The sequence below is a fragment of the Cygnus olor genome, chromosome 1, assembly GCF_009769625.2.
Source record: "Cygnus olor isolate bCygOlo1 chromosome 1, bCygOlo1.pri.v2, whole genome shotgun sequence".
NCBI lineage: Eukaryota > Metazoa > Chordata > Aves > Anseriformes > Anatidae > Cygnus > Cygnus olor.
The window spans coordinates 164,352,290-164,371,614 of NC_049169.1; the positions used below are offsets into that span (position 1 = coordinate 164,352,290).

At 37.3% G+C, this 19,325-nt stretch overlaps 1 protein-coding gene across 36 annotated transcripts in view; it reads right to left on the minus strand.

Moving 5' to 3' along the window:
- The window catches only part of SCEL (sciellin), an 82,167-nt gene that overhangs the window by 51,511 nt on the left and 11,331 nt on the right, over positions 1-19,325 (minus strand). For 6 of the 36 annotated variants that reach the window (XM_040539375.1, XM_040539256.1, XM_040539311.1 and 3 more), the window contains 3 exons: positions 9,502-9,610; positions 7,149-7,271; positions 145-218 (listed from right to left, as the gene is read on the minus strand). In XM_040539375.1, the coding sequence (XP_040395309.1) occupies positions 145-187 (43 nt within the window). In that variant the 5' untranslated portion in view covers positions 188-218; positions 7,149-7,271; positions 9,502-9,610. Of the gene's footprint in view, positions 1-144; positions 219-1,564; positions 2,098-7,148; positions 7,272-8,831; positions 8,867-9,501; positions 9,611-19,325 lie in introns of all 36 variants that reach the window. The other 30 variants (XM_040539444.1, XM_040539406.1, XM_040539493.1 and 27 more) reach the window with 14 other exon arrangements.

Genomic DNA, 19,325 nt, shown 5'->3' on the forward strand with positions numbered 1-19,325 from the left:
GTCCCCTACCAAAGAGTGGCAGTGTGCCCTGGAAAGGGAGCTGAGCAATGGGTATGGCCGTGCTTGCATGCAGGAAGGCAGGGAGGCTGCTATGCTTCAACCTCTTAAGTGCCCAGAGGGAAAATGAAGGAGACTGAATATTACCACTTTGATTAGGAGACTGTTTTCGTATGCTGAAAGCTGACATTTTGTTCAGTGGTGTGTCCTTCTGTGGGTATCTAAAAGAGAATGACAATAATAAATAAAAAAAAAGTCTGTGAGATTTAGAATCAGCTCAAAAGCCAGCATAAATTCATTTGCCACTTTGATCACCTCCTTGTACAAGTTTAGTAAGATAGAATGACTTAGAGATAGCTGCAACCCTCTTTGAAATGAAGCTCAGACATGACGTTCACTTTTCCATCCCTCATTATGACAATATATTATCGCACCCTGCATCTGTGCCCATCTCTCTCTTCTCCTTGTCTGGAGCTTCTTCCCTGAGAATATGTGGGGTGATGAGAGCCTTCAGAGGAAAAGATATAGTAATGAAGACTCAGATGAGATGATGAGCTGAATGAGAAGATTTTATCAGCCCGTGGCTCAGAGCAGTGCCTGGAGCACACATGGGCTCACCCAGCTCCGCTGACAGGTCTCACAGCTTCAGTGGCCTGCAGCTAGTGCAGGGCTCTGGGGACAGAGGAGGAGGAGGAGGAGTTTCTTCTGCCCTGCAGCAGTTCTCAAGTCACTGACTTCTTTCCATGTCCCAAATGAGGTTAAAAAACAAGCTTCCAAATATGATGATTTGAAAATATATATATATTTGGGAGTTGAGTCACTCAAAAGATTTCATGTTGTGCTTTGAAACTCTGAATTTCCATTATCAGTTTTATACAGAAAACATCAAGTAGAACATAATGACATTTTAAAGACAAAAAAAATCTTGCTTCAGAAAAAAAAAAAAAAAACAATTCTAACATTAACTTAAGCATGTGGACAAAATTGACCCTCTTTAGGGGTTAGTTAGAAATTCAGCAAATTAATTTTTTTTGGAAAGCAGCATTTCCCAAGAAACCAACATTAAGCTGGAATGCTCCCAACCAGCTCCACTGGTCATACTGCTAAGATTTAAAGATGACAATAAAACTGTTTTTTTGACAGGGGCGATCATTAAAAATCACAAACATTCCTTGTTCTCTGGGTGTATTTACAGATGTAAACAGTGGATTGACAGACCAGAGCCTATGGCTGTTTCTTTACTGGTACAAGGTGAAGATGTTGAATTTTGGCAAAAGCTTAGCAAAGGTACTAAAGCAATGCTTAAAACAAAGCATGGAAACGAAATACTCCAGTGGATGCCACAATGAATTGTGCTTAGAACAGATTTTTTTGGTATGTTTTTACTGTCAGATGATTGCTAAAAGAGCTTATGCGAACCAACCAACCAAACAAACAAACAAAAAAAAAGGAAAGGAAAGGAGAAAGGAAAGGGAAAAGGAAATCTGTATATAAACAGATCTTTTTATAAAGTAAAGTTATAAATACAAAAATAATATTGGAGTACAAAAGTCCACATATTTCTTACCCAGCTCTGAAATTCCAGATGTTTATAGGAGTTTAATATTTTGACATGTTGATTAGAAAGCTCTGACCCACACTCCTTTCTTTGAGCATTCGTTGTTAGTACCAAGCATATGTTGGCACACTGCATGTAGAAAACATGTGACTGCTGGGTCTGGTTCCCACCCAGTAAAAATATGCTCAGGGTTATCGTGAGCCTTATTTATTTTGCAATAGGTTACAAAATACCTTTCAAAATTACTGATACAAGGTTTTAAGCAGATATGCACTGAATTTCCTAGAAACTATCAAGGTAGTTATCAAGGTTATCAAGCAATCAGTTTCAGATAATGACTAGTCTTGCTATATATTTTCTTGAACTGTCACAGTCATATAAGAAACAAGATAGTAGAAAAGGTTCTGATTTATTTATGTTTTCAGCTTAGCACCAGCTGGACATCTGATACTGCCCTTTATTTTGGTCCTTGGATAATAGGAAGCTTGACATTTCAGTATATTTCACAAGCAATGAGTGCTGGCATTTCTTCACTTTTTTACCTGGAGAAAAAATACAGTAGTAGAAGGAACTTTGATTTATTTTCTAATAAAGATTTTTAAAAATATTTCCTAGAGGAAATGTATCACAACACATTGAAAACAGAGACTTCCTTTGTCAAAATTAGACCAAATGTGGTCATTTTAAGGCTTGGAATTTCTTGTAAAAAATTCACACTTTGCACTTTAAATATTTCTTATTAAAAATAGCAGGAAATTCCTTTGTAGTCTTCATGGTATACTATCTACTTTTTTTCCGTAGATTCTTGATGGGATCTGAAATTTTTCACAGAACTGACAAAGAAAGTGTCGTTCATGCATCTTTGTTATAAAATAAACAAGAAACTCTCAGCCATTAGTTCAGAAATATAAATTATCTTTGAAGTAAACAATCCATACATTTTGAGACTCATGCTTAAAATCTACAAGAATAAAATAAAATAAAATAAAATAAAATAAAATAAAATAAAATAAAATAAAATAAACATATGTTAATGGCACTGGGACACTGAAAAACAACTGAAAAACAAGTTTACTACTCCCACTTGTGTCCATGCATGAGAAAAGAAAGTCAACAGAGAACTAAGAACAGTCCATACATAACAAGAGTACTTTCATTCTCCATCATTTAATTGAAACTCTGTATTGTCTCTTGTCTTATTTTCATTTTTTAATGTTGTTAGGGCAAAACAATATTTCTGTTGCACATATATATAGCATCCAAAATAAACTACTATGTAGTCTTCAAGCTCCAAAGTAGTACACATAAATGAAAATAAGCTCACTGTTTTGTACAGTCAGTACTGAAAATGTGTCAGGCGTTCAGACATTTCAGACCCAGGCATTTTAGTCTTACAGAATACTGTCATGTTGTCCTCAAGCTTTACTTCTTGCTTTGGTACTTTCAAGTTGTATATCAAAGATTAATCCATTAAAATTTAAAATGCAAATTAAAATAGCACCTACTTTAGTCTCTAGCACAGATAATTAAGAATCATCAGAGTAAGATTTAAATTTCTTAAAAATGAAAAAAATCTTGAATAAAGAGGCAGGATGCAACTCAAAGCATTTTTTTCTTGATCTTCACTATTGTGTGAAACATCTGTCTATGTGAAGGTGTGCACATCTGTGTATGCAAAAATAGGAATGGACAGAAGATTGTGAGAATCATGTTATTTTAAAAACTTCAACTTATAAAGACCTGGAACCATCACATTATTCACGCAAGTCAGTGAACTGTTTTTGTTTGTATGTTTGTTTGTTTTTTTAAAACTTTTTACTCTAAAATGAAGTTGTGAGACAGAGAAGTTGTAGTCCTCTATAGTAAAGCAGCAAATTATGTTCAGGCATTCTTAATAAGAGCTCAGCCACTGGAGCAAAACAACTCAGCTGGAATGCAAAACAAAAACAAACAGGAATGCAACTCCAGTGCAATTTAAATTTAAAAACAGCGTCAGGAAACTAAAAGAGAATGAAAACTGCCCCAGCCAGTCCAATGAGCTGTTCCCAAAAAGTTTTAAGGCATACCAATCCTAGATTCAGAATCCTCAATGTTTCTATGGAAATCCAAATACAATCCCAAAGAAACCCAGAAAAAAAAACTTCAAGCATGACTTCAGAGACAGTCAAATGCCTCTCCAAGCTAGTAGCAAGTTATTCAGAAAGCAGCAGGAGTCTTCGATTCAATTTTTATCACAAATAGCCACAATCACGTGTCTACATCTCCTTTTCACATCCTGATCAGCAGAAGACCTCAGGCTACCATAAATCTTCAAAGCTAGACCTTCTAGTTTTTAGCTAGTCTGAACACACCCATTCTTCCAATACAGAGTTCTCTTGCCTTCCTTGTTTTGTTCTGGGCTGTAGCTTTCTACATAATTAGGTTTCACATATATGCATTGCTGCATTTTGAAGAAAAAAAAAAAAAAACACAAACAAGAATAATAGAAGCATTTCTGGTAAGAATAATTTTTTCCACATTAGACTGAACTAGTTATAGCCGAAAAAATCTTTGTTCTTTAGCTTTTAGCTATGACAGTGATTAAGATCTTATTTATAAATATTTAGATTACATGTATTTTGCTTTTAATAAACAATATTTCTTTCCTCAGCTTAAAGGTACTGCATATCATCACACTGTACAAGTAATTCACCATAGGAAATCTAAAAATGTAGAGGGAGGTACACCCGCTTCTCTGAAAAGTCAATAAATTTGTTTTCCTACAGCAGTTTTTCATATAAAGTATAGCCAAACATCAATGTCTAAAATATTAAACTTCCTACTATTACTCATGAACTGCACAATACAGAAGATTATAGAAGAAGCGTTCTAAAACAAACAACCAAACAGTATTAGAATTTTCCTGTCTTCTAACTTCTTGTGCTATATTGTTAAAACAATCTAGATTGTAGAGAAGCCTCTGAGTTTAACATTTCCACATAAAAAGCCATATGGAACAAATAGGTTTCTTACACATGGCTCTACAGAGCCACAGTTTGCTGATTACATGTACTGTGTCCTTAAAGTTCCAACTTTTCAAAAACATCAAATGTCTGCCATTTGAGTATGAACAGATAGTTTGTTATTTATCCCAAATTCAAAACTTTTCACTCAAATGTTATCTTGAAGCCCAATTTTCTCTAAAGTAAGTTGAAAATTTGGTGTCTTGTGAGTAATCAGAATTCAAAATTTTAGAATTATTCAATTAGAAATCTAACAGATGGTTTAGAAATTAATGTTCCACATCCTTTGTGTTTTAACTGATTTTCATTCTTTCATTGCAACCTAGGAGAAATTTTGGCCAGAATAACTTCATCGATGACTGAATAAAATGCAGGCTTACTTTGCTTTATCTTCTTGTTTCTTTTTTTTTTTTTTTTTTTTTTGGTTATTTTTTCCATTAGAACTGTCTAAGTCAATGCTGTCATGCATAACTTATTTTCCATTTGTATGAGATGAATGTCAAGGATATGACATTTTAAAGAAAACAACATTTGATCCTACTTAATCACAGTTGCCTAAAACACTACAATGTTTCTGTGCCCTCAGTTAACATCTTCTATGTCAGGTCAGCAAACTTTGTTATTTTGTCCATCATTTCTCTTTAATATAGTAAGATATAGATGAGCAGGAACTGATTGAAATCACTTTGTCTTGATTAATGATAGGGATCTCCAAGACTTAGAAATAAGGTACTGGGAAGACACATCATTACAATTCTAGATAGAAAACCGTATGTGTGAGATGCAGTCTTGCTAGTTTGGAAGCCAACACCAATTTTGCTGTTCTCTATACCCATCATTTCTCCCCTCAAACGAAGATCTATCATAATCCTATCAGAACGTTGTGTCTATGCTATCACCCTACCTAATTAAATAATAATTTGTTTTTTCTAAACATGGGTTCACTTCCTCATTGCACATAAAGGGTGTTCTTCAAGTCCTCATCATAGCTAGAGCCAGCCAAATCTCTATCATCCTTTACGTTGCCAACTTCGCTGTTTCAGTCAAGCATATGATCCCCTAAATAGCCTTAAAGGTCCACTCTGTCAGATGCAGATCTGTAAGTATGCTACACTTTCCCGCCTCCAACATTGTCACCAGCATCCACTGCTGGAGTTCAAGATTGTAAGTCAGGACATGAAATAGAAAGAATAATGCTGTTGCTAACTCAGTACAGTACCAAGTGCATAGTCAGAGCTTAAAAACAAACACATGAATATAATTTATATTCTTCAAAATTGTAAGCCACTTGTCTCTCTTTATTCAGAAATCCATTCATCTTTTGTCCTTTTGCTGAAAACCATATGTAAAAATAACTAGATTTAGTTTATAGTCATTAAAGAACAACAAAAATACTTTCTTAGAATGATTCTTTTTTTGAGTTTTGTGTCAGAGAAATAGCAATATAATGCATTTTTAAACTTCTGAAAATAATATATTGTGTTTAAATGAATATTTTACTATATGTTTTATGTCAGAGAATTGATAACGATAACAACCCTCATAAAGAATAGGAATAATATGTGCATGTACATAAAAGATAAGCCAGGCAAGGTTAGAACAGGCAAGGTTGGGCTAGAGAACACGTGAATGTAAAACAGAAATCATTCATCTATTTGTAGCAGAAAGAACTCTCAAAACTGGTTTTTCAGGACGTGGGCGGAGGAGATCCTGTTTTGAAAGAAATTAAGCTTTGGAACTGTCCCTAATGTATGCTGAAAATGAGCTGCTAAGTCATAACTCAAATTTGTATGTGCTTTGTAGTTAGAAATATATGATCAGTTTTAAATGCAGTTTTTATTTTTTTCCTTTTTTTAATGGAATGTAGAAGGAAAGTAATAATTTTAGATTTTTTTTTTTATTAACCTAATTCCTTTCACTTTGCTACATTTTTAGTGAAGAACCTTTCCTGTTTATGCATGGGTTCAGTTAATGTGTGGATAAGTCATAATATCAAAATAGAAAAGATACTTCTACTATACCTTTTGCAAAAGTGGAAATGATTTCTGAATACTTCACTAGCAGTGTATTCTTAAAAAGCAAACTATTGCCATTTTTCTCTTCAAAATCATATAACTAAGGCAAATTCAAGTAAATGAGATTTTAATAATTTTTAATTTCATTTTAGATAAAAATTCTGAAGAAAGAATAAAAAAAACAATAAACCAAGCCAAAGAGCAAAAATGACATTAAAACAGCAATTCATGAAAAGTGGTCTGAACAGTGAGTTTGTCATGAGAGAAATAACACTAAAATACAATACAATTAGTAATAAAATGTAAGTAAGCAATTAATTAAGATTGTGTGGGTAAGAGTAAGAGTAATTAAGAGTATGGGTAAGAGACTTCAGAAAGGTCTAAGAAATCTGAAGACCTAAACTATGACACTTTAAGGGCTGGGTTTTCATAACACATTCTCGGCACTTCTTGAAAATCATAACCCTTGAAGTGTGATCCTAAGCTGGACACTCAGAAATCACAGAACATCTGAAAATGTAGGACTTTTGATACATGATAAAGCAGATATGATAAGCAGAAACATAAATGCCTTACCTAGATATGGCAGAAGTTTGTGTCCTAGTGTGGTTCAGTGTGGTAAGTCAACCTGGAGATACCCACAAGTGAGATACAGTCAAAGCAGACGGAGAGCTGAACTGTTGTTCTCCATCCAGCTGTCTGAAAAGACAAGAGACTTCTCCTTCAGAGGCTGAGTCACTTAAGGAGGAGGTAGGAGGTGTGGAAAAGGGTGGCACCTTGTAGAAATACCAAATCAATTAAAAGTACTGGTAAGTTGTTATACTTCTGTGCTTGCTGTACTTTTCAAGTGCAATAGGGCTGGGCTTCACAAAATAAAATACTTGCGTACACCTTGAAACAGAAAACCAAGCAATTACTATCTGAAACAATATACTACTCTCATATGGATTTTCTACAGAAATATATGTTGCAGAGTTGTAGGGCTGCATCTCATGTAGAGGGTTTCAGGTATTTACACAGGCAAACACAAAGAAAAAGTGCATTTCAACATAGGAAAAATCTGCTGAAGTGTTGTGTGGGGAAGGTACACTGGAATCTGACACACATTAGGTATTTGCTCTGTTTGCATATGTGGGCAGAGGCAAAACATCTGTGGGGGAAAAACCCTCCCACATGAGATCTTGTTCCAAGTCTCTTATCTGTGCATATTTACTTTCTCCTTCAACACAGCCGATATTAAAATTAAAGAAGAGACTGCCTTTGCTTTTTATTTTGTTTGTTTGTTCTTTATAATAACTGCAGTTTGTTTCTCAGTGGGCTAAAACTGACTTACTATTAATAAAGACAGTAGCAGTAAACAATCACTTCATTATAGAATCACAGAATGGTTTGGGTTGGAAGGGATCTTAAAGATATCTAGCTCCAACCCCCCTGCCATGGGCAGGGACACCTCCCACCAGACCATGTTGCTCAAAGCCCCATCCAACCTGGCCTTGAACACCTCCAGAGATGGGGCATCCACAGCATCTCTGGGCAACCTGTGCCAGTGCCTCACCACCCTCATAGTCAAGAATTTCTTCCTTATATCTGATCTAAACCTACCCTCTTTCAGGTTAAAGCCATTCCCCCTTGTCCCCACTCCCTGACAAAGAGTCCCTCCCCAGCTTTCCTGTACTTTAGGTACTTTAGGCCCCCTTTAGGTACTGGAAGGCAACCCTGCAGCCTTCTCTTCTCCAAGCTGAACAACCCCAACTCCTTCGGCATGTCTTCACAGGTGAGGTGTTCCAGCCCTCTCAGCATCCTGGTGGCCCTCCTCTGGACGCTGTCCATGACAGAAATGTTGTGTAAGAACCCATAGTTCTGTTTTAGACAAAGGGTCAGTTATTAATGTAACTTTTATAAACCTTGTTGTATATTCACTTATTGTATATTCAGGGAGCTTTTGTAATGAAATATGTGAGATGTTGTTGTACGAGATGCTGTGTCACATAGTCCTATTGTCTTTTGTGAAACTTACGACCTTTCAGTACTAAAAAAGCAAACTCTGACAAAAGCAACTTAGTAAATGTATCTTTAGCCATGTTACTAGTCCTTATTTGTGCTGATGGTTTTCTCTTCACGGGCTTGGTAGTTAACATGAAGTTAGTCTAAACATTGGTTATATCTGATGAAATGCAGCTGATGAAGCCACAGACCAGAAAACACTAAGTATAAACTACTAACTACCACAAGTTTCACAATTAATGAATGCAAGCATACCTTTCTGAACTTTGTACATCTCAGCCTCCAGGTTTCTGAAAATGAAAAATATTTACAGCAAGTGTGTTCGAGTACGCTATCCTATATCTTGAAATTTTTACAATCGAGACAAAAATGTTTTGAATGCATCTCTTCATACATATTGCAGTTTTACATTTCTAACATGCATGCCTCTCAAATGAAACAGAAGTCCTTCTTCATAAGCAGTGCACAATAATGTTTTCAGTTGAAATGGAAAAATAGCTTTGATTTGTAACAACACCTGAGAGTCAGAGTATGTTTTTCTTTTGAAGGGTTCTTCTTTCAGAGTCCAGGTGCTGGATGACATCACTTTGTCAGCGTTTTCAATTCAACCAAAAACGTTCTGTTCCCAAATCAGAGATAAACTTAACCTGTCTCACAGCACTGCTTTCTTTGGCCAAAAATGTTGAGAAACACAAAAAGAGATGCAACCAATACTCTAGAGAAATTAAATAGATACTTTCCTGTATTTATAACCTTTGAACTCAGAGAAAAAAAAAAAAAAAAACAAAAACATGGGACACAGGAAGCCAGTTCTGCTACCCAAAGTAAGTCAGAGGCTTATTTTAAGAAAGTCTTGCTGGCATGACAGTATAGAGCCTCCATAGGAAAATGCATAAATATAAGGAATTCTATCAATGGTACTTACCTCAGCTTAGGAAAAAAGCAGGCCAGACTGTCTGATCTGCAACAGTCAGTGGATTCATTGGTTGGTAAATTTTTCACATTAGCTATGGTAATTATTTAATGCTTCAAAGCTGGAAAAAGAAAAATATATATACATATTCTTCAAATTAAAGCAAATATGACTAACTGCTAATCATTCTGTCTGATTTTCTCTATAGTAATTGTACAAGTATTTTACCTGGTGAATGAGGAATATATAATGCAGTAACACATATCAGGAATTGAACATCTTGAGCATAAGTGTACAGTGAAAGTGACCCATAACTAATTCCTGTGAACTAACTTCCCATACTCTGAAGAAATTTAGATTTCAGAAATTCAGGGGAACTCAGTTTTTGCCTCTGGATCTCAGTATAACCCACAGATTGTGTGAACTGTTCTGCAGTCAGCATTAGAGAACAGTTTTGTTTTCAGTCCCTAGTTTAAGCCCTTATTTAAGTGAAGGAGGGACAGAAACATAGAGTGAAACAATTGATCAGATTATGTAAATTTGAATCATGTCTCCCTCAATTCATTCCTTGCCTATGATAAAATTCCCGATATAGCACAGATAGTATTCTGGACACAGATTTTTCGGTGTCAAAACACAGGAATGCAAAAAATACAAGTGAATATATGTCTTTGTATTGTCCACCAATGACTTTCAACTAAAGAATGCAATTTACCTAATCCAGTAGTTCACAGCATTGGGCCATGCTGTCCTATTGATGTATCAGAGTTGAAGGAATTCTTTATGAGTTCAAACTATAAGATAGCTTTGGTGACAACGGTGACTAATTTCATATCTACCCATTGCCATTGTGCAAATACTCTGCTTCTTTCAAGAAAAAAAAAAAAAAAAAAAAAGCTTCTTTAAAAAGTAGATACGTACACAAATAGCCACAATCCTCAGCTGATACAATGGGGTGTAACTCCACCAAAATCATTCAATCATTCTGATACCATGATTCATATTAGCAGAGTACATGGTCTGACATGGCTTATGAAGGAAAGCAAGAAGTGACTTAGAATTCTTCCTTATATTAACTCATTTAAAAATAAATAAATAAATAAATAATAATATAGACACATTAGTGATTAGTAATCAGAGTTCTCTATCTCTTGCTGATCAGACTGCTAGCAAAGTTTGGAGGCCATTTCTTAACAACTTTATTTTAAATCAAGTTTTGTTTTTTTTTTTTTTAATTTTAAATTCTTCTTTGACAATCAAGCTTCTTTAGTCAGTCAAAGAATTCTTAAAATGCCTCCTAATAAATTGCTAGTTTCCAGTGGGGAGTGTTGACTTTTACAATTATGTGGCACTGGCAGAAAAGTGTGCATAACTGATTCAGAAAGGCAATCATTTAGATTTGAATGGCTTATTCAGTGTTATTAAAGTCAAGCCCATGTAGCATCCTACAGTGATAATACGTTATTGCCCTTTCTGATTCCTGCCTCTCTCCAAACAGGATAGTTGTATTCTATGTACTTAGCTTTAGCTTATACTTTTCTATAAAGTCCATGTCTCTCTACAGCTCCTAAGATGTATTTTCTCTACAGGATTTTCTTGTCATTTTTTGTTGGGTTTCCATTTTTACGGACAAAATATACTACAAAGTATTGTTCTACCTCCACATCCTTACTAAGGATAGGGTGGCCATCATAGGGTGCCCATCATATGAAAACAGCATACTGCAGCCTAGCCCTGTTGAGCTGTTATGCAGGTACACAAGAGAGAGACAGGAATGAGCGATGACTCAGCAGGCAACTTTTCGTACAAATACTGTTCTGTGACTCCTCCCAAAAAGGGAGGAATACTTTACTGAATACATTACTTTCATAAACACAATCCTCCAAAAGAAAAGTCCTTTAATACTTCGGACCTTCCAGTTAGGATTGCGAAACGTCTTCCGGGACATCAGATGCTATTATTGTTATTGTTGTGTCCAGAAGACTTAAAGACATTCTAGCAAGTGGCGTTCTAATTTTTTAGTTTCAAGATACAAATAAAATAGCTACATGTATCCTACGTAGCTAAACATACCAAGCCCATTCCCTGGCATAAGGGGAAGTGATACAGCATGGTTTGCATCCACAGGGCTAAATTTGCTTTCCAAAAAGAACTGTGTAGCCTCATCCTCGCTCCTATCAGAAACAACATAGGGCTTCTACTAGAGATATTCATACCTAAGTTTTTGTGTTGTTTTTTTTGTTTGTTTGTTTGGTTGGTTGGTTGGTTTTGTTTGTTTGTTTCAGAAGGGACTCACTGGCAAGGACAAAACTACGTCAAAGAGTACGCTAACAGATAATGGCGTTGACAAACAGGGGATATTGCTCAAGTCTACCCCTACTTAGTTAACGAGTATAGCCCAACTCATTTAACCTGATTTTTCCCAAGTGAATCATGTTTAACATAACTTGTGTCAAAAGGTGACAAAATTATAACATACAGAGGTGTCAGCAGTGGATGATGACTGGTTGCAAGCCCGCATGGGTTAGCAGGCAGAAACAGATAGTTAATGTAACCTTTATTTGGGAGGAGGGTTGTACTTCTGTGCTACCAACATGTTTTTCTTGCTAAGGCTTGGTCTAGGATCACCTACATATGTATGCAGCAGTTTTAACAAGTAAGTTAAAAGGAGTGGGTGATTTAGGGAAGACAGAACCCAGCCCAGCAAACATAAAGCTACTTAGGTGAGGAAGTGGTGCTCATGCATGGGGTGACATCTTTCCCTTGAAGGTGACTCCTCCCCTCATTTCCACTTCAGCCCTACTTCATAAAATAAGGGTATGCTTAGGACTTTTGCTACGTCTGTGTACAGAGGTACATTTCAACCCTAGTGACAATAGTTTACCAAGGGAACATATTGCCAGTGGGTACACCGTTACCAAGACATTTGTGACTCAGAACTAGGCTAGAAATAGTTCATGAATCCCAGTAAGATTCACAGCTGCAACAGAGAGGAGATAGAGGAATAAGAAATATGCTTTTTTTCCATAGGTAGGTTAGTCCATCATTAAATCCCCACAGGATTTCTGTAACCACCTGTAGATTTCTTTTCCCCTATAGATTCTGGTTCTCCTGCACATGGGAAGACATCTCGAAAACAAACAAAAACCTACCAATTTGATGGGAGATGTCCATGGGCATCCTAGCTCAGACTAGGATGTATGTTGTAAAGGTAGATAAGCAATTTCCTGGGCAGTCTTGCAAAGCCCAACTACTGGCACTGCCGAGAGCCTGCACTCCTTTTTAATAACTCTTTTTCCTCCCCTGGTGTTCAGAGGTTAGAATTTCTCTGTCTAATCTGCCTGCCAGGCTCATCTCAGAACATGCCTAAACCTATCAAAGGATAGAAAGAGAAAGCAACAACCTCCCAATTTGGAAAAATCATTTAGATTTAGACTATTAAGCCCAAGTTCACAGAATCATAGAATGGTTGAGGTAGGAAGGGACATTAAAAATCATTCTACCCCCTCTGCCATAGGCAGGGATGCCACCCACCAGATCAGGTTGCCCAGGGCCTGGTACGACCTGGTCTTGAACACCTCCAGGGATGGGGCACCCACAGCTTCTTTGGGTAACCTGTTCCAGTGCCTCACAACCCTCTGAGTAAAGAATTTCCTCCTAACATCTAATTTAAATCTCCCCTGTTTTAGTTAAAAACCATTCCCCCTTGTCCTATCATTATCTGCCTGAGCAAAACTACTCTCCATCTTTTTTTACAAGCCCCCTCTAAGTATTGAAAAGGTGCAGTGAGGTCAGCCTGGCACATTCACTTCTTCAGGTTGAACAGCCCCAGCTCTCTCAGCCTTTCTTCACAGAAGAGGTGCTCCAGCCCTTTGAACATCTTGGTGGCCCTCCTCTGGACCTGCTCCAACAGCCCCACATCCTTCCCCCACTCCAGGTGGGGCCTCACAAGGGCAGAGCAGAGGGGGACAATCCCCTCTCTCGACCTGCTGACCAATTCTCTGCTGATGCAGCCCAGGATGCAGTAGGCCCTCTGAGCTGCAGGCACACACTGATGGCTCCTGTCAAGCTTTTCATCCACCAGAATCCCCAGGTCCTTCTCCGCAGGGCTGCTCTCAATGAGTTCTTCTCCCAGCCTGTACTCATATCTGGGATTGCCCCGGCACAGGTGCAACACTTTGCACTTGGCCTTGTTGAATCTCATTAGGTTCACATGGGCCCACTTCTCAAGCTTGTCCAGGTCCCTTTGGATGGCATCCCTTCCTTCTCTTGTATCTACTGCACCACTCAGCTTGGTGCAAACTTGCTGAGGGTGCACTCGATCCCACTGTCTATGTTGTTCATGAAGATATTAAACAATACCAGTCCCAGGACAGACCCCTGAGGGACACTGCTCATCACTGGCCTCCACCTGGTCATAGCTATTGACCACCACTCTCTGGGTGTGGCCTTCAAGCCAATTCCTTTTCCAGTGAATAGTCCACCCTTCAAATCCAATTTGGAGATCAGGATGTCATGTGGGACTAGATGATCTTCAGAGGTCCCTTCCAACCTCAGCCATTCTGTGACTGTGTCAGAGGCCTTACAGAAGTCCAAGTAGGTGACATCGGTCAGTCTTCCCTTGTTAACTGATGCAGTCACTCCATCATATAAGACTACCAGATTTGTCAGGCACAATTTGCCCTTGGTGAAGCCATGCTGGCTCTCTCAGATCACCTCCTTATCCTGCATGTCTTAACATCACTTCCAAGAGGATCTGTTCCATGATCTTGCCAGGCAGAGAGGGGTAAGGCTTTCTGGTCTGTAGTTCCCCAGATGCTCCTTTCTACCCTTTTGAAAAGTGGGAGTGATGTTTCCCTTTTTCCAGTCACCAGGGTCTTCACCTGACTGACAGGCCTTTTCAAATATGATGGGGAGAGGCTTGGGTTCAAATCAATCCTCCTTTTGAAAGCAGCCCATTTTTACCAGTAAGCTACTTTAACGGCTGAGTTGTAAGGTGTTTTCCATGGGAGGGATCACAATCACCACAGTTATTCTACCTCCGTAAAGTTTAAATATTCACTGGAGAGAATAGCTCTACAACGCTTTTACTAAAGCATACAGATATTGATCTCACCTCTGCCTAAATGATTTATATATTATATTTGGATTTTTTCTCTTTCTTTTTATATGTTATTTTTCAGAAGTTTATGAATTGTGTGATTGAAGTATTTAGAGAGGAGGATCATTTTGTAATATCAGGTAGAAAGAGCTGTTGTGCAGAGACAAAAAAAAATTAAACCACTTTTAGTAGATTATGTTTCTGTTAAATTGAGAAAAATATTTCAGTAAGTCTTAGGCTGATACAAAACACTAAAATGCACACCCCATAAGGGTGTGTTTTATGGATTTTAAAAATTTATTTATTTATTTATTTGCCAGCCCAGCTTGCATTTGCTACTGCTACTGCAGATTGCCATTCCTGGGAAGACCTTTTGGCTGGTAAGTGTAAGGTATGCACTTGGTTGTTTAACCACACCTTCCTGAGTACAGGAAGGAGCACTATCAGAGCTTTTTCATATGCATTTTTTAAATGCTAGGAAATCAGTAGTGACATTGCAGATGTATTTGGCAGCCCATTGTTCTCCCAAAAGGTGTGGTAGAGTTCATAATCTAAAGAAGGAAAAAATAGAAATACTATAAATAGTATGCAAAGTGTCTAAACCATTTCACTGCTTTTAGTTGCCACAGAAAATGGCTGAGCAGTTTCTTCTGTTTCCTTTTCTAAAATTGCTTTGTAGAGAAAACATGCTAATCATAGCAGGTGCCAGCACATTTCATGGCAGATATATAATCTTCAATGTTAATAGGTCTGCTTTTTGCATAATTTGAATACCTCCCTACTCTGCAAATGAGTGGAATATCTTGCAAAAATCCCTGAAAGTCTCATCCATAGTATGCTAATCCTGTGTGTCTTAATCTTGCACCACTACCATTACTACCTCAGCTAAAAAAAAAAAAAAAAAAAAAAAAAGTTACTAATAAAATCAGTTGTCTAAAGAATATTGTGCTGAAAATCTGGCTAAGTCAAGTGACATTTGCATGGTACCAGCTGAATGGCTGTAACTGGTTTTGTAGCTTGTGTTATTGATAAATAGCTTATTTGTTAATGTGTTATCATTAACGAAGAACACAAATGGGAGTGGCTAAAGAAATTAAAATCAGACTTGACCAATAGTAGGGGGACTGTAAGAATTATGATTAGCTGTGCTTTTTCCTTAAAGAATAAACAAGACTTTACAATATCCCCATCACCTAGAAATCCTCATTGAGAGCTCTAGGAAAGAAGCAAAGTTAGCAGCCTCAAGGAAGACATCTTGTTAAAAGATGCTAGAGGAGAAATTGAAGAGAAGAACGTGCCTTCCTGCTACCTAACTAATATTTTCTTAAAGCAATTTATTGTCCATGGGCACTTTAAATACATTGAAGACATCCCCACAGGCTGTTCTTTTAATAGAGTAGATACAGAGATGTATCTACTCCATAAAATTATATCTATGTGAGGAGGTTCAAATTATACTTATCTGATAGATTGGGTTTCTCTCTTTAGCTTGGTATGGTGCAGGATTCATCTGTGAGGGCTAAGAAGCTTTTGTTGTTGTAATGATGACTATATCTTTTACTATTAGGAATGAATTAGGTGATACAGAAATTAACAATTGCCTGTCATTTAAAAACCTATATGGAAATTTTATATCGGTCAAAAAACTGATGGACCAGTGCAATAATATTCCATCTATTTAATGAAATCTTCATTTGGTGTTTCCACATTTGTGTTACCAGCACACATAACTGCTGTGTATGCCTTCCAAGCATAACAGAGCACGATCCCATTCCCTATCCACATCAAAGTCAAACATGACAATGGCAGAAAGGTAGCTTTTCCCCCTTTCCCTATATATCTGTATATATCTGTGTTGCTCCGTGAGTGTGTACATGTACGTATACACATATATGCATTAGTATGTACCCATATGTAAAAGAGTTGAATAAGAATGGAGATAAGCTTGTCAAAGACAAATCTATTGATTGTTACTAAGTAAACAGAAACCACATTTGGCTAAGACTCAAACGTGCAAATTGATAGTGCCTACAAGGGCACTTCGGGAAATCAGTACATACGCTTTCCCTGTTCTTCCATGCTTCCCTAAGCATCTGCTTTTGGCGACTGTTGGAGACAGAATATTGGGCTAAGTAGACCTCTGGGCTGACCAAAGACTGCCACTCCAATGGTTTACCCCTATGGTCAAAATTTTTATAATGTACATAACTAAAATTGTATTAAATTATTCCTAATTCTTTGATGCTGATGTAAACAAATAGCAATATGATTAAGTTGTGTCCTGGTTTCATCTGGGATAGAGTTAATTTTCTTCCTAGTAGCTGGCATGTTGCTGTGCTTTGGATTTAGGATGAGAATAATGCTGATAGCACACCATTGGTTAGTTGTTGCAGAGTAGTACTTACACAGAGTCAAGGACTTTCCAGCTTCTCGTTGCCCTGCCAGCGAGGAGGCTGGGAGTGCACCAAGAGCTGGGAGGGGACAGAATCAGGACAGCTGGCCCAAACTGGCCAAAGGGATGTCCCATACCACATGGCAGCATGCTCAGCTATAAAGGTGGAGGGAGTTGGTTGGGGTGGCAGCCACTGTTGTGGGTCTGGCTGGACATCAATCAGTGGGTGGTGAGCAATTGCATTGTGCATCACTTGCTTTGTATATTATTTATTATTATTGTTGTTGTTGTTGTTGTTGTTATTATCCCTTCATTCTCTGCCCTATTAAACTGTCTTTATCACAACCACGAGTTTTTACATTTTTTTTTATTATCTCCTCCATCCCACTGGGGGGAGGCAGGGAATAAGCAAATGGCTGTGTGATGCTTAGCTGCCTGCCGAGTTAAACCACATCAAAGTGATACCAGATTTTTTTTGAGTTTATGCTTCAGTATTAAAATAAGCCAGTCTCCTTAGTGAAGGGGCTGCCTTTCAGCCACTTAACTGAATCATTCAGCAAATTTATTTTAGTTTCTTCAGACTGAATTTATTCTCTAGTTACACGGCAAATGGGAAAAGTATGTACATATGTGATTATGGAGAGCACTGCATTTTGCTAGTGCATGTTTAAGACCCTTTTCTTAAAACTACCTTTGCAGTCAAATAAAATTGCTCATCTATTCAAAGGACAGATAAAATCACAAGGCAGATTTGTGATATGTGTTGAAATGTAGGTCAGCTGCAGGAGTAAAATAGAAAATGGCATTATAGATGTGGCATTTTCCCTCCTTGTCCCCCTCCAAGCTTCTCTGAACAATAATTCAGCTGTTTTGTTGTCCTCCCTTGTCCACAGAAGTAGAAGGATTAATAGCATTTCTAAGCGTATTCTGAGGAATAAATTTCAGGTGCAGATTTCAATCACAAAGACACTATGTGAAAGGAAGGAAAATAATTTTCCAAAACCAACACATACCAAGTAAGTCATAGTGGATTGAGAAGTTGAATAAATGATTGAGTTCTCTTCTTGCCTTTATAAAATATTTGTCTTATATATCTTGAAATTTGCCACTAGACTGTTAGAATATATTTGAAATACAAACTTCTCCTTCTCTCTTATTCTGAGTAAATGATATTTTTTTGAATAATTGTTTTAAAAACTGGAAGTAGTTTGGAAAGAATGTTGACAGAAACAGTCTTTCAAGTGAGTTTTAATGTTCAGTACATGAAGGGTTGGGCTGAAGATTTTTTCATTTATTTTTGTTGCTGTTGTTTTTCATTTGTTTGTTGTTGTTGTTAGGTGCAAGGGAAAGAAGGCTGGGCTTTAAAACAGGATGTTTCCAAAATAATTTGGGTGTTATTAGAAGGAAAAGAGTCTGGACAGAATTATTGTAATTATCTGGATGTAATCATGGAGTCCCAGATCAGTTCCTGACATTCCAGATCCTGCCATGGTACTAGAGTAGCATACCATGAAGAACCCAGTAATTTCAAGTGTGGGTTGCTCTGAGAAAACTAAATGACAATTAAAGCCTAAGTAAATAATCTGAATTCTACTCAATGAAAGGAGAATCCAAACTGGTGACAGCTATGTTCAAACACTTGGTTCCTCAGTGCTGGGCACGACTTTCCATCGCAGGCCTTGTTTGGCAAAAAAGGTAGGCAACATCAAAAGTCAGACTTCTACATTTGTCACCCAAGACTCCACTAATGAAATTCATTTCACTCTAATGTAAATGACTAAAGTAGGTCAGAGCATTGGGCTCCAGAAGTTGCTATTTCTTTCTGCTGTCTTGAAAGGGAGCCTAAGATGACAAGTCAGATGTAGGCATCTACACTGTAAACACATAGACATGTCAGATGAATCCCATGTAATGTCAGGATTTCAAATTAAATTTTTGCTCTTGCAGAAAGCCATGATTCTTGCCAAATTTCAAACAAAGAGAAAAATGCATTCAGATTTTTTTTCTCTGTCTCTGGCCAAAATTCAAGTTGCAAATCTCATTCTGCACCCTGGAAAATAACAGCACCTATACTAAATCAAAACTTGTCTAATCTTCAAGTAAACTGCTTGTCCTGTGATTCATTGTAGAAAACAGCTTCCCAGCAATACTGTGGCCACTTACAGAAAAAGCGTGGCAAGGAAACTATAAAATGGGCACATTGGAGTCTGACCCACAGAGAACATGCCAGATTAGGGGATGGAGAGAAAAAAAAAATCGTTGAGATTTTTAGGCAATTTCTTCCCTTTCATTCATGGGTACAAAGGGAACATTCCTATTTCTAGAAGGAATATGTCAGATCTT